The following is a 15,786-nucleotide window of genomic DNA, read 5'->3' as shown; positions in this document are numbered from 1 at the left end:
TCCCCCCCTGACGTGTCCATGATGGAGGGCGCCCCTTCTGGATGGGTCAGTACCAGTCCCCTGGGAAGGTGCCTCTCCTATAGTACTGGATAGAGGAGCCTAGGGTGACCCCTGATAACATGTCCACACCGTGTCCTGAGGAGGGGTCACCATAGCGTCCCCCCCTGATGTGTCCATGATGGAGGGCGCCCCTTCTGGATGGGTCAGTACCAGTCCCCTGGGAAGGTGCCTCTCCTATAGTACTGGATAGAGGAGCCTAGGGTGACCCCTGATAACATGTCCACACCGTGTCCTGAGGAGGGGTCACCATAGCGTCCCCCCCCTGACGTGTCCATGATGGAGGGCGCCCCTTCTGGATGGGTCAGTACCAGTCCCCTGGGAAGGTGCCTCTCCTATAGTACTGGATAGAGGAGCCTAGGGTGACCCCTGATAACATGTCCACACCGTGTCCTGAGGAGGGGTCACCATAGCGCCCCCCCCCCCCCCCCCCTGACGTGTCCATGATGGAGGGCGCCCCTTCTGGATGGGTCAGTACCAGTCCCCTGGGAAGGTGCCTCTCCTATAGTACTGGATAGAGGAGCCTAGGGTGACCCCTGATAACATGTCCACACCGTGTCCTAAGGAGGGGTCACCATAGCGCCCCCCCCCCCCCCCTGACGTGTCCATGATGGAGGGCCCCCCTTCTGGATGGATCAGTACCAGTCCCCTGGGAAGGTGCCTCTCCTATAGTACTGGATAGAGGAGCCTAGGGTGACCCCTGATAACATGTCCACACCGTGTCCTGAGGAGGGGTCACCATAGCGCCCCCCGACGTGTCCATGATGGAGGGCGCCCCTTCTGGATGGTTCAGTACCAGTCCCCTGGGAAGGTGCCTCTCCTATAGTACTGGATAGAGGAGCCTAGGGTGACCCCTGATAACATGTCCACACCGTGTCCTAAGGAGGGGTCACCATAGCGGCCCCCCGTCCCCCCCCCCCCCCCTGACGTGTCCATGATGGAGGGCGCCCCCTTCTGGATGGGTCAGTACCAGTCCCCTGGGAAGGTGCCTCTCCTATAGTACTGGATAGAGGAGCCTAGGGTGACCCCTGATAACATGTCCACACCGTGTCCTGAGGAGGGGTCACCATAGCGTCCCCGTCCCCCTCCCCCCCCCCCCCCCCCTGACGTGTCCATGATGGAGGGCGCCCCTTCTGGATGGGTCAGTACCAGTCCCCTGGGAAGGTGCCTCTCCTATAGTACTGGATAGAGGAGCCTAGGGTGACCCCTGATAACATGTCCACACCGTGTCCTGAGGAGGTGTCACCATAGCGTCCCCCCCCCCCCCCCCCTGACGTGTCCATGATGGAGGGCACCCCCTTCTGGATGGGTCAGTACCAGTCCCCTGGGAAGGTGCCTCTCCTATAGTACTGGATAGAGGAGCCTAGGGTGACCCCTGATAACATGTCCACACCGTGTCCTGAGGAGGTGTCACCATAGCGTCCCCCCCCCCCCCCCTGACGTGTCCATGATGGAGGGCGCCCCTTCTGGATGGGTCAGTACCAGTCCCCTGGGAAGGTGCCTCTCCTATAGTACTGGATAGAGGAGCCTAGGGTGACCCCTGATAACATGTCCACACCGTGTCCTAAGGAGGGGTCACCATAGCGCCCCCCCCCCCCTGACGTGTCCATGATGGAGGGCGCCCCCTTCTGGATGGGTCAGTACCAGTCCCCTGGGAAGGTGCCTCTCCTATAGTACTGGATAGAGGAGCCTAGGGTTACTCCTGGTAACATGTCCACACCGTGTCCTGAGGAGGGGTCACCATAGCGTCCCCCCCTGACGTGTCCATGATGGTGGGGCCCCCCTTCTGGATGGGTCAGTACCAGTCCCATGGGAAGGGTCCACATGACCTTTCAGGAAGGACTCATCACCTTCTCGTCTCACCTTCTAGAGTTGTACGAGGAGATCCGATTGTTCCGCCAGGCGTGTGGAGACGCTCACATGAAAACCATTCTGGGCACCGGAGAGCTCGGCTCCCTCACCAACGTATACCGAGCCAGCCTGGTCGCCATGATGGCAGGTAGGTACCCCCCCGTAGAGGCAGAGATCACCCCTCAATGCATCCAGGAGTCCGCAAGGAGGTGTGAATTGCACTGCAGTAACATGTTGTGCGCACCAGATGGCGCTGGAGCTTGTGCTTTGTCCCCGGAGCCGCAGCTGAGGAGCACGACAGACGGAGGAGACCACTAGATGTCCTCACATGATACAGAGGCTGTGTATATAGTATAGAGCGCAGGTGGGTGGCTGCGGGGGCCGTGTATATAGTATAGAGCGCAAGTGGGTGGCTGCGGGGGCCGTGTATATAGTATAGAGCGCAGGTGGGTGGCTGCGGGGGCCGTGTATATAGTATAGAGCGCAAGTGGGTGGCTGCGGGGGCCGTGTATATAGTATAGAGCGCAGGTGGGTGGCTGCGGGGGCCGTGTATATAGTATAGAGCGCAAGTGGGTGGCTGCGGGGGCCGTGTATATAGTATAGAGCGCAGGTGGGTGGCTGCGGGGGCCGTGTATATAGTATAGAGCGCAGGTGGGTGGCTGCGGGGGCCGTGTATATAGTATAGAGCGCAAGTGGGTGGCTGCGGGGGCCGTGTATATAGTATAGAGCGCAGGTGGGTGGCTGCGGGGGCCGTGTATATAGTATAGAGCGCAAGTGGGTGGCTGCGGGGGCCGTGTATATATATATAGTATAGAGCGCAGGTGGGTGGCTGCGGGGGCCGTGTATATAGTATAGAGCGCAGGTGGGTGGCTGCGGGGGCCGTGTATATAGTATAGAGCGCAGGTGGGTGGCTGCGGGGGCCGTGTATATAGTATAGAGCGCAAGTGGGTGGCTGCGGGGGCTGTGTATATAGTATAGAGCGCAGGTAGGCGGCTGCGGGGGCCGTGTATATAGTATAGAGCGCAGGTAGAGGCGGCTGCGGGGGCCGTGTATATAGTATAGAGCGCAGGTAGGTGGCTGCGGGGGCCGTGTATATAGTATAGAGCGCAGGTAGGCGGCTGCGGGGGCCGTGTATATAGTATAGAGCGCAGGTAGGCGGCTGCGGGGGCCGTGTATATAGTATAGAGCACAGGTAGGTGGCTGCGGGGGCCGTGTATATAGTATAGAGCGCAGGTAGGCGGCTGCGGGGGCCGTGTATATAGTATAGAGCGCAGGTAGGTGGCTGCGGGGGCCGTGTATATAGTATAGAGCGCAGGTAGGCGGCTGCGGGGGCCGTGTATATAGTATAGAGCGCAGGTAGGCGGCTGCGGGGGCCGTGTATATAGTATAGAGCGCAGGTAGGTGGCTGCGGGGGCCGTGTATATAGTATAGAGCGCAGGTAGAGGCGGCTGCGGGGGCCGTGTATATAGTATAGAGCGCAGGTAGGTGGCTGCGGGGGCCGTGTATATAGTATAGAGCACAGGTAGGTGGCTGCGGGGGCCGTGTATATAGTATAGAGCACAGGTAGGTGGCTGCGGGGGCCGTGTATATAGTATAGAGCGCAGGTAGGTGGCTGCGGGGGCCGTGTATATAGTATAGAGCGCAGGTAGAGGCGGCTGCGGGGGCCGTGTATATAGTATAGAGCGCAGGTAGGTGGCTGCGGGGGCCGTGTATATAGTATAGAGCACAGGTAGGTGGCTGCGGGGGCCGTGTATATAGTATAGAGCACAGGTAGGTGGCTGCGGGGGCCGTGTATATAGTATAGAGCGCAGGTAGGCGGCTGCGGGGGCCGTGTATATAGTATAGAGCACAGGTAGGTGGCTGCGGGGGCCGTGTATATAGTATATACTGTATATAGCAGTCCTTTACACGGATCCCACTACAAACCCTACCCTGACTGGATCCCTCCAGTATGATACCCGTGAAAGTCACCCTAGCATTGGCCTGGAGGGACTTCACCCCGGGGCAGGAAGGCTTGGAGAGGGGCTGGAAGGTTCAGTGCAGAAGATTTCATACAAGATTCAAAATGGATAACAACCCAAAACCTGACGGCGCTGACTGAACCTTGCCCTGTGGGAGCGTGGAGTGCCAGTCAGCTAAGACATAGTACTGGATAGAGGAGCCTAGGGTGACCCCTGATAACATGTCCACACCGTGTCCTGAGGAGGTGTCACCATAGCGTCCCCCCCCCCCCCCCCCCTGACGTGTCCATGATGGAGGGCTCCCCTTCTGGATGGTTCAGTACTAGTCACCTGGGAAGGGTCCACATGACCTTTCAGGAAGGACTCATCACCTTTTACACTGCAATGTATAACTGCAGCCGGATACTTGTCAGAATATTACACTGCAATGTATAACTGCAGCAGGATACTTGTCAGAATATTACACTGCAATGTATAACTGCAGCAGGATACTTGTCAGAATATTACACTGCAATGTATAACTGCAGCGGCATACTTGTCAGAATATTATACTGCAATGTATAACTGCAGCAGCATACTTGTCAGAATATTATACTGCAATGTATAACTGCAGCAGCATACTTGTCAGAATATTATACTGCAATGTATAACTGCAGCAGCATACTTGTCAGAATATTATACTGCAATGTATAACTGCAGCAGCATACTTGTCAGAATATCATACTGCAATGTATAACTGCAGCAGCATACTTGTCAGAATATCATACCACAATGTATAACTGCAGCAGCATACTTGTCAGAATATTACACTGCAATGTAACTGCAGCGGCATACTTGTCAGAATATTACACTGCAATGTATAACTGCAGCGGCATACTTGTCAGAATATTATACTGCAATGTATAACTGCAGCGGCATACTTGTCAGAATATTATACCGCAATGTATAACTGCAGCGGCATACTTGTCAGAATATCATACCGCAATGTATAACTGCAGCAGCATACTTGTCAGAATATTATACCGCAATGTATAACTGCAGCAGCATACTTGTCAGAATATTATACTGCAATGTATAACTGCAGCAGCATACTTGTCAGAATATTATACTGCAATGTATAACTGCAGCAGCATACTTGTCAGAATATTATACTTCAATGTATAACTGCAGCAGCATACTTGTCAGAATATCATACTGCAATGTATAACTGCAGCAGCATACTTGTCAGAATATCATACCACAATGTATAACTGCAGCAGCATACTTGTCAGAATATTACACTGCAATGTAACTGCAGCGGCATACTTGTCAGAATATTACACTGCAATGTATAACTGCAGCGGCATACTTGTCAGAATATTATACTGCAATGTATAACTGCAGCGGCATACTTGTCAGAATATTACACTGCAATGTATAACTGCAGCGGCATACTTGTCAGAATATTATACCGCAATGTATAACTGCAGCAGCATACTTGTCAGAATATCATACCGCAATGTATAACTGCAGCAGCATACGTGTCAGAATATTACACTGCAATGTATAACTGCAGTCTCATACTTGTCAGAATATTATACTGCAATGTATAACTGCAGCAGCATACTTGTCAGAATATCATACCGCAATGTATAACTGCAGCAGCATACTTGTCAGAATATTATACTGCAATGTATAACTGCAGCGGCATACTTGTCAGAATATTACACTGCAATGTATAACTGCAGCATCACACCTGTCAGAATATCATACCGCAATGTATAACTGCAGCAGCATACTTGTCAGAATATTATAGTGCAATGTATAACTGAAGCGGCATACTTGTCAGAATATTATAGTGCAATGTATAACTGCAGCGGCATACTTGTCATACATTGCACTATAATATTCTGACAAGTATGCTGCTGCAGTTATACATTGCACTATAATATTCTAACTGCAGCAGCATACTTGTCAGAATATTACACTGCAATGTATAACTGCAGCAGCATACTTGTCAGAATATTACACTGCAATGTATAACTGCAGCAGCATACTTGTCAGAATATTATACTGCAATGTATAACTGCAGCATCACACCTGTCAGAATATCATACCGCAATGTATAACTGCAGCAGCATACTTGTCAGAATATCATACTGCAATGTATAACTGCAGCAGCATACTTGTCAGAATATTATACTGCAATGTATAACTGCAGCAGCATACTTGTCAGAATATTATACTGCAATGTATAACTGCAGCAGCATACTTGTCAGAATATTATACTGCAATGTATAACTGCAGCATCACACCTGTCAGAATATCATACCGCAATGTATAACTGCAGCAGCATACTTGTCAGAATATCATACTGCAATGTATAACTGCAGCAGCATACTTGTCAGAATATTATACTGCAATGTATAACTGCAGCAGCATACTTGTCAGAATATTATACTGCAATGTATAACTGCAGCAGCATACGTGTCAGAATATTACACTGCAATGTATAACTGCAGCAGCATACTTGTCAGAATATTATACTGCAATGTATAACTGCAGCAGCATACGTGTCAGAATATCATACTGCAATGTATAACTGCAGCAGCATACGTGTCAGAATATTATACTGCAATGTATAACTGCAGCAGCATACTTGTCAGAATATTACACTGCAATGTATAACTGCAGCAGCATACTTGTCAGAATATTATACTGCAATGTATAACTGCAGCAGCATACTTGTCAGAATATTATACTGCAATGTATAACTGCAGCAGCATACTTGTCAGAATATTACACTGCAATGTATAACTGCAGCAGCATACTTGTCAGAATATTATACTGCAATGTATAACTGCAGCAGCATACGTGTCAGAATATTATACTGCAATGTATAACTGCAGCAGCATACGTGTCAGAATATTATACTGCAATGTATAACTGCAGCAGCATACTTGTCAGGATATTATACTGCAATGTATAACTGCAGCAGCATACTTGTCAGGATATTATACTGCAATGTATAACTGCAGCAGCATACTTGTCAGAATATCACACTGCAATGTATAACTGCAGCAGCATACTTGTCAGAATATTATACTGCAATGTATAACTGCAGCAGCATACTTGTCAGGATATTATACTGCAATGTATAACTGCAGCAGAATACTTGTCAGAATATCACACTGCAATGTATAACTGCAGCAGCATACTTGTCAGAATATCACACTGCAATGTATAACTGCAGCGGCATACTTGTCAGGATATTATACTGCAATGTATAACTGCAGCAGCATACTTGTCAGGATATTATACTGCAATGTATAACTGCAGTGGCATACTTGTCAGGATATTACACTGCAATGTATAACTGCAGCGGCATACTTGTCAGAATATTACACTGCGCACACGATGAGACCAGATCCTCATTTAGCTCATGAAACAATTTATCTAGGAGACATTAGAGGCTAATAATAAAGTGTATACAGTGCAGGTAGCTGTATATAATATACATTATATAGTACAGGTAGATGAAAGGCTCTGTATAAAGGTATGTTTTTGTGTATACAGGGTCGGACTGGCCCGACCCCTGTTGGCTCCCTCCCCCCTCGTTTTAATAAAACACGCAGTGCCTCCTGGCAGGCATCTGCACACATTCCAGTGTGCCTGGTGGTAGCTGCGTCTGTTCAGCTAAGGCGAGAGGAGCGTGAGTAAAAAGGAGAGGAGGACTTGAGATGGGTCCATTCAGCTGGAACCAGGTGCCCGCTCTTCCTGCAGCAGCGAAGGAGTAACCACTCACATTCACCAGCACCTCAGCCCCTGAGCCACGTGGCAGCTGTCACTGCTGGCTGACCACAGGACCTGGACCCACCTCCACTAGCTCCTGCTGTAGCGTCATCCTCCTGACACGGCACAGGCGGCTCCGATGTGCGCAGCGCTGGGAGCTCAGGATGGATGAGGAGCTGCTGCTGGAGCGTCATCACCCTGACACGGCATAGGCGGCTCCGATGTGCGCAGCGCTGGGAGCCCAGGATGGATGAGGAGCTGCTGCTGGAGCGTCATCACCCTGACACGGCACGGGCGGCTCCGATGTACGCAGCGCTGGGAGCTCAGGATGGGGGATGACGTGTGACCCCAGTATTACTGGCATGCCCCGCCTGACGTGTGACCCCAGTATTAGCGGCAGACCCTGGCGCGCGGTCTGGCCGTTTTATGTGCACATTTCTCTAAGTCTTCTGTATTTATTTGGGCAGTGTATATAGGTAGATGTAGGGCTGTATATACACTCGGTGAGATATATATATATATATATATATATATATATATATATATATATATATATATATGTATATATATATATGTGTGTGTGTATATATATATATATATATTTATATTACAGGTAGATGTAGGGCTGTATATACACTCAGTGGGATATATGTGTATGTATATATATTACAGGTAGATGTAGGGCTGTATATACACTCAGTGGGATATATGTGTATGTAGATATAGTACTGGTAGATGTAGGGCTGTATATACACTCGGTGGGATGTGTGTATATATAGTACAGGTAGATGTAGGGCTGTATATACACTCGGTGGGATATATGTGTGTGTGTGTATATATAGTACTGGTAGATGCAGGGCTGTATATACACTCGGCGGGATATATGTGTGTGTGTGTATATAGTACTGGTAGATGCAGGGCTGTATATACACTCGGCGGGATATATGTGTGTGTGTGTGTGTATATATATATAGTACAGGTAGATGTAGGGCTGTATATACACTCGGTGGGATGTGTGTATATATAGTACAGGTAGATGTAGGGCTGTATATACACTCGGTGGGATGTGTGTGTGTGTATATATAGTACTGGTAGATGCAGGGCTGTATATACACTCGGTGGGATATATGTGTGTGTGTATATATAGTACTGGTAGATGCAGGGCTGTATATACACTCGGCGGGATATATGTGTGTGTGTATATATAGTACTGGTAGATGCAGGGCTGTATATACACTCGGCGGGATGTGTGTGTGTATATATATATATATATATAGTACAGGTAGATGTAGGGCTGTATATACACTCGGCGGGATATATGTGTGTGTGTATATATATAGTACTGGTAGATGCAGGGCTGTATATACACTCGGCGGGATGTGTGTGTGTGTGTGTGTGTGTGTGTGTGTGTGTGTGTGTGTGTGTGTATATATATAGTACAGGTAGATGTAGGGCTGTATATACACTCGGTGGGATGTATATATATATGTTAATGGGTCTGTATCTGAGCGCTTCCATACATTAGCGCCCCAACCCCCCCCCCCCCCATTAGAAGGAAGCCCTCGGGTCGGATTGTCTTCGGCTTAATCTGTTCTTGTTACCAGAGCGTGTAATAAAGCTTTTGCGGCTTGAATGATAATGTGACGGTTCTGTGTCTGGCGATTAATAACCGTTACCCGTTACACTGTAATTAAGACGCCGAGGACACGGCCGGGACACACGACTTTACTTAATGAAGTGGAAAATGTTCATCTTGTTGGGAGCGGTAATGACCCGCTGAACGGTCGGATCCCGCGCTTCATCCATATTAACAATCCGGCAGATGTTGTGTGATGGAGGCGCTAGACATCACCTGCTGATAATTATATGCTGGGGGGGGGGGGGCAGCGACACCCCTCAATGTGCCCGACAACACCTGACATGATTCCCCCCCCCCCCCCTTATATTGGATTTTCCTCTATTTTAGGATCTGACTTTATTAAGACGTCTACGGGGAAGGAGTCGGTGAATGCTACGTTCCCCGTCGCCCTCGTGATGGTCCGAGCCATAAGGGACTTCTACTGGAAGACTGGCTACAAGGTAAATGTTATGGGGCCCCCGCCGGACCACCCTGTGCTAAACGTCAACGGGGAGCCCCGCGGGACCCCCCTGTGCTAAACGTCAATGAGGAGCCCCGCCGGACCCCCCTGTGCTAAACGTCAATGAGGAGCCCCGCCGGACCACCCTGTGCTAAACGTCAATGAGGAGCCCCGCCGGACCACCCTGTGCTAAACGTCAATGAGGAGCCCCGCCGGACCACCCTGTGCTAAACGTCAATGAGGAGCCCCGCCGGACCACCCTGTGCTAAACGTCAATGAGGAGCCCCGCCGGACCACCCTGTGCTAAACGTCAATGAGGAGCCCCGCCGGACCACCCTGTGCTAAATGTCAATGAGGAGCCCCGCCGGACCACCCTGTGCTAAACGTCAATGTGGAGCATGGTGCTGGGGGTCCTCCTCTCATCCCCTTGAATGTTTTCCGCTAGGTTGGATTTAAGCCGGCCGGAGGGATCCGTAGCGCCAAGGAAGTTCTGGTGTGGCTGTCGCTGATGAAGGAAGAGCTGGGTGATGATTGGGTGACGCCTCATCTGTTCCGCATCGGGGCCAGTACTTTGCTCAGTGATATAGAGAGACAGGTAATAGGGGGTGCCCCCTGGTGGAAGTGATATTACAGTGGGAGGGGTCGGGGGGATATCGGGGTTACTGAGATATATTCCTTCTCTTGTAGATCTATCATCACGTCACTGGACGCTATGCCGCACATCACGATCTTCCCATGGCCTGAGGAGTTACACTTCTATCCATGGAGGAACCTCGGAGGTTCGGTAACTTTTTGTGAGCCCCCCATGACGGTGCCCATCCTGGGGGGGGGGTTCTCCTTTCTCCATGGAGGGGTGACCTCTATCTCCAGAACACATGGAGAATACCAGCGTCAGAGGTTACTGGTCCCATGCGGACCCTCGTCATCCCCTTCAGTGTCCTCCACATGGAATAAATCTCCTCGTCCATTTGTCTTGTGTATTTTGTGGGTGTCGGGGTCTCCAGGGACCCCAGGTCTTTTTTATTGGAGCTTGTGTTTCATGTTTTCCCCCTTTTCATGGTGCGGGGTAGAAGAACTCATGTCTGTAAGGCCGCAGCCCCTTCTCTTCCCTGTCCTGATACACGGTACTGTTACAATGTATAAGTCACAGACCCAAACACTCCCCCTGTATCCTCCCTATATCTACACCCCTGGCTGCTCCCCCTGTAGCTGCATGCGCTTTGCTCTGTGATGTGTGTGAGGTGCAGGGTCCCCCGGGGGTCGGGGCGGAGGTTTGGGACTGTTCTCACGCAGCTCTCAGGCAGCTCTCAGACTTTGTGTATTTATCTCTCTGCTGCCTGGACAATCCGTCACTTCTGCACCTGAAGGAAGGTAAGTAGCCGTAGCCCAAGCAGAACAGGGGTTGTCCACTTTCAGTAAATGATTGATATCGTTTGGCAAATTCTAAAACTTTAAATTACACAATATTCTTTCTGTGTTCCTGGTGGTTTTCTAGATCTCTGCTTGCTGGGTTTGCCTCTTTTTCTCGTTGGGGCTCACTTGTGGGTTTGCCTCTTTTTCTCTTTGGGGCTCACTTATGGGTTTGCCTCTTTTTCTCGTTGGGGCTCACTTGTGGGTTCGCCGCAATTTATCTTTTGACTTTAGTGTAATAGTGGGTGAAGAGTGGGTGGTGCCTGGTGTTGGTTCTTCTCTAGCCTGAGCCATCAGGCATGGCCCCATATCAAGTCTTGTCCATCACTGATGCCTCAATTGGAACAGGACCCTGGCCCAATGATGGAGAGATTTCCAATTATGTCAGATGTGATTGTAAATTGTGGGGTAATTACAGACTAGGAGAGGGGTAGTGGTGGACTAGTGGGGGTAATTACAGACTAGGAGAGGGGTTTGACTTCAGATTTGAGGATTTCTCTGGTTTTCTGCTTCTCCTCGCTGGGCGGATGGAAAATGTTTCATCATTGTTTTCTAGATAAACTGCTCAATTAGCGACAGTAAAAATAGTGATTCCCTAAAGATGGCGGCTGTGGCCCCAAGAGACGGTGACAGGGGCCTGGTGTATACACAATGTCACATCTGCATCTAATGAGTTACCAAAGACCAGCAGACGGGTAGTGAGGGTTTAGCAGGTTACCACTATGTGTAATGTAGGTGAGGAAGCCTGTTGCTGCTCTCTCTGTTGGTGAAGGACCCAGTTGCATTGGTCTGGTGGCAGCGCTCTCTGTTGCTGGTGGAGCCGGTTGCAGCGCTCTCTGTTGCTGGTGGAGCCGGGTGCATTGGTCTGGTGGCTGTGCTCTCTGGCGATGGAGCCGGTTGCAGCACGTCTCTGTTGGCGATGGAGCCGGTTGCCGGTTACTTCTCTCTCTCTGTTGGTCCGGGCCCAATTGTAGAAATTTCCTGCCCTGGTCTCAAGATCAATTACGAGACAAAGTCACTTCCGCCATTATATGTCTAAGCCCTCACGTGGTGCGAAGGATAGGGAGATGTCCAGGTCTGTCCCTGGTGACCAGAGGGATACAAACACAATCTCCCCTCTTATAAATGTCTCATTACCTGCTATGTATGTCGGAGATCGCTGCATGAGCCCTTGTGTGGCCGTGGGCCCTATGATCCTACGACCCTCAGGTTTGTGTTCTGGTGTTTGTGTGGTCGGGGGCAGTTGGGTTCTGAGCAGTGTTCCGGGTTACTAAACACAAGGTGGTTGAGACCTCGAGGTGGGTCTTTCTGCAGCAGGAATCATCTCCTAGGCCCGGGTTATCTAAAAACCATAGAAAGTCTCCTCATTTTCTTTGTTTTCCATGTAGATATGGATCACCGCAGAAATGTTCCTCTCCTAACGTCAAAGTATCGCAACCTACAAGACCATCAGACGATGTGCCACAAGCTTTCCAAGGACGCAAGGTCTACTCCGGAGGAGATCACAGACCTGCACATCACCGGAATTTCTGTCTCAAAACTTCACGATAAGAATCGGGAAACTCATGGCCTGCAGAAAGCACCAGTGACCCAACATGGTGGCAGGAACGTGACCTGGGCCCAGACCAGCGGGTGGCGGCTGAAAGCTGTCCCAACACAGAATGTTCCTGTCATCTGCGCCTACTCCAGACCATTAAAGGTCACCCTTCAGGGACATCCACTCATTGCCTCCAGCTCCCGGGCTCAAAACTTTGTCCACCACTTTGGAAGGAACTTGTCTCCAGCAGATTCAGAATTGTGGTGGAATTATCGATTTGCTGCTTATACAATTTTATCCAGAAATCCTGGTAAACCTTTCAGAGCATCGCAACGCATTGATAATCATGATGCTTTGGGTCCCAGCCATCTGCAGAGATCAAAGATGAAGACTTGGAGTAAGCCACGAGTAGTGGATGTGTCCACCCAGACCCGGAGCAAAGATGTCCAGAAAGACCTAAATCAGCTGGAGGCTGTATGTGGCACAGGTAGACCAGGAAATCTGGAGAAGAGGATGAGAGAATTGAAGAGTGGTCCTCCAAGAAGGTGTGGACTGTCCGTGCCTGGGTCACACAAGCCATCTTTTCTTCCAGTTATGTCCCCCGAACCATGGCCATCATCCCACACTCCAGAGGCAGAAGAGATCTCCATCTCTGTCCCTCTCCTCCCAACCCTTCTCATGCCAGGACACTAGTCAGCGATGGTCGGAGGCAGTGCTCTATGATCCATCTCCTACCCAGACTCCTCGTCGGGCGCATCGCTCATGTTCACGCCTCTCCTCGTCGGGCGCATCGCTCATGTTCACGCCTCTCCTCGTCGGGCGCATCGCTCATGTTCACGCCTCTCCTCGTCGGGCGCATCGCTCATGTTCACGCCTCTCCTCGTCGGGCGCATCGCTCATGTTCACGCCTCTCCTCATCGGGGGCATCGCTCATGTTCACGCCTCTCCTCGTCGGGGGCATCGCTCATGTTCACGCCTCTCCTCGTCGGGGGCATCGCTCATGTTCACGCCTGGTTGTGTCCCATATGCAGATAAAAGGATAGCAAAAAGACGAGGCTGATGCTGAACACATGAGGGACAGACTGCTGCGTGAAGGCTTCAAAATAATCTATACCAAAACATCAGCACCAAGTGTGACATCCCATCGGCGTCTGACTGCAGGGTGGGGGTGGCTGGATTCCCTGTGGATTCTGGTTGTTGATGCGGTGAAGCAGATATTTGGTAGAATCTCGGCCTTGATCTAGTGGTCAGAAGCCTGAGAAAGGAGCCAGATTGGCTCTGCTGCAACCAAGAGAGACCCAGAGCCCTAGATAGAGCCAGAACTTGGAGACTTACTGTGTCTAGACAGTGCCGGAATATTCTGAGCCTTCCAACCAATCACAGCCTTGCATGTCCTCAGAAGTTACATTAATTTCAAACATAAATAGTTAGTACATTAACTCCTTATTGCCCAATGGGAGTGTTTACATCATTCCTGCCACTAAGTGGCAGTGACGGATCATTATTAGATCACTACAGTATAAACCAGATTCGCGCTTAAAGACGCTGAATTTAGTGATTACCCAACATTACACCTGCAGAGTTCTCCTTTACTCTCTGAACTTTCCTTATCAGGTGGTTATCATAAACCTGAGGTGAGGGAGGGTCTCGTAGTCATTGACCCCACAATCCTAGCAGATTTTGCCCACCGGTCAGCAGCAGTAGCAGGATGTGGACGCTTCACAAGTGCAGGAAATATTGTATATTATATTTGTAGATGCTAGGTCTCGCCCTCTGGAAAGTTCCAGGGATCTAGCCAATAAACAGCCTGCAGCAACACCAGGTGACAAAACAAAAGTTACATTAAAGATAAATAAGAACTCTAGCTACATTAAAGATAAATAAAAACTCTAGCTACATTTGAAGAATTTTGCCTTACCAACGCCCTATGCACCCATATCACTACTATAAGGCTTGTTATTGGCAAAGGAGACGGGACACAAAACCGTATTATGCCAGAGACGGCCCTAGGTAAAGAACTCCCATCAGACAATGGCCCTCTCATGTCTTGGCCTAATCCTGCCGACTCCAGGAACTTAATTTTAAGATTCTTTCATGTTGGAATCGCACCCCGGTCAAGCTGAGACCAATGAATCCCCAGATTCCGGATCAGTGTCCGTGGTGTGAGGGCGACACGGGTACAATGATACAAAGCTTGTGGAGATGCCCTCTCATTGCTCCCATAGGGCACAATATTAACCAGCTGTGTAAAGCCTTGACCAACTCTGGAGGTCCTCGGCTCCCCCTCCCAGAGCCGGATCACATCTTCAGAATGGAGGACCTGAAGGCCATTGACGAGGGCAGAGTGTGCAGCCTGGGGCTCATCTGGGTCTTAGCCCTCAAATGACTGTGACACTTTCTCCTCTTTGTTTTCATCTTTCTTCTTACCTTCTCTGCCCTCCGACTTCCAACCCCAATCCTCTCACTTTATGTTCCCCAATGTTCTACCCTGTCCTTACCCCTCAGATGTCCGGGACCTCGTCTATCCTGTAACTCTGAGGATTGGATGTTCTCCCGATGTTTTCAGATTGTAATCGTTAGAATGTTCATTGACTCTAAAGATAAAGACGACCCATTGGCCTCATGAATGTAGCGATGAGGTGCAGATTGTACACGTGGAAACTGAATGCGCATCTATGTCTGAAGAATTAGCGCCAGTATCGGCACCATGCACAGCGCAACGCGATAGTGTGCACAGAAAGGGGCGTTGTGGGGCGTATTCACACCAGACACCACATTTCTATGGAACATAATTGCAGACCAGGACCAGATAAAACCAGCGCCACTCTAAGGGCTTTGGCCGCCCACAGGAAGCGCCACATTCATAAAGGCCGCGCTCTGGGCGCAAGCTGCACCATAGAGACCCTAATTCACACTGCATCATAGTACGAAAATGTGGTCCATTAACTGTTTAGGAGCAGAACACACACACCCTATACCTACCTCTAGCACTACCTGGTGCTGCTGGGATTTCTATGGGAAAAAGCTTGGGAAAGCTGGGTTATGCCCCCTAGACAGCTGGATCTCTGATTTATGGAGCCCAGTAGGGGGAGCAGTCCTCCAGCAGATTTCATAATAACCC

General features: G+C 50.0%; 1 protein-coding gene across 2 annotated transcripts in view; it reads left to right on the top strand.

Moving 5' to 3' along the window:
- DERA (deoxyribose-phosphate aldolase) overlaps positions 1-12,891 on the top strand; it is a 32,556-nt gene extending 19,665 nt beyond the window's left edge. The window contains exons 6-10 of one of the 2 annotated variants that reach the window (XM_072144787.1): positions 1,928-2,056; positions 9,607-9,719; positions 10,164-10,313; positions 10,406-10,502; positions 12,517-12,891. In XM_072144787.1, coding sequence (XP_072000888.1) covers positions 1,928-2,056; positions 9,607-9,719; positions 10,164-10,313; positions 10,406-10,462 — 449 coding nt within the window. In that variant the 3' untranslated portion in view covers positions 10,463-10,502; positions 12,517-12,891. Of the gene's footprint in view, positions 1-1,927; positions 2,057-9,606; positions 9,720-10,163; positions 10,314-10,405; positions 10,688-12,516 lie in introns of those variants that run through there. The other variant, XM_072144786.1, reaches the window with a different exon arrangement.
- Positions 12,892-15,786: the final 2,895 nt, after the last annotated feature.

This window comes from Engystomops pustulosus, chromosome 4 (genome assembly GCF_040894005.1).
Source record: "Engystomops pustulosus chromosome 4, aEngPut4.maternal, whole genome shotgun sequence".
Lineage (NCBI taxonomy): Eukaryota > Metazoa > Chordata > Amphibia > Anura > Leptodactylidae > Engystomops > Engystomops pustulosus.
The sequence above is the reverse complement of the archived record's forward strand: the minus strand, read 5'-3'. Positions and strand labels throughout refer to the sequence as shown.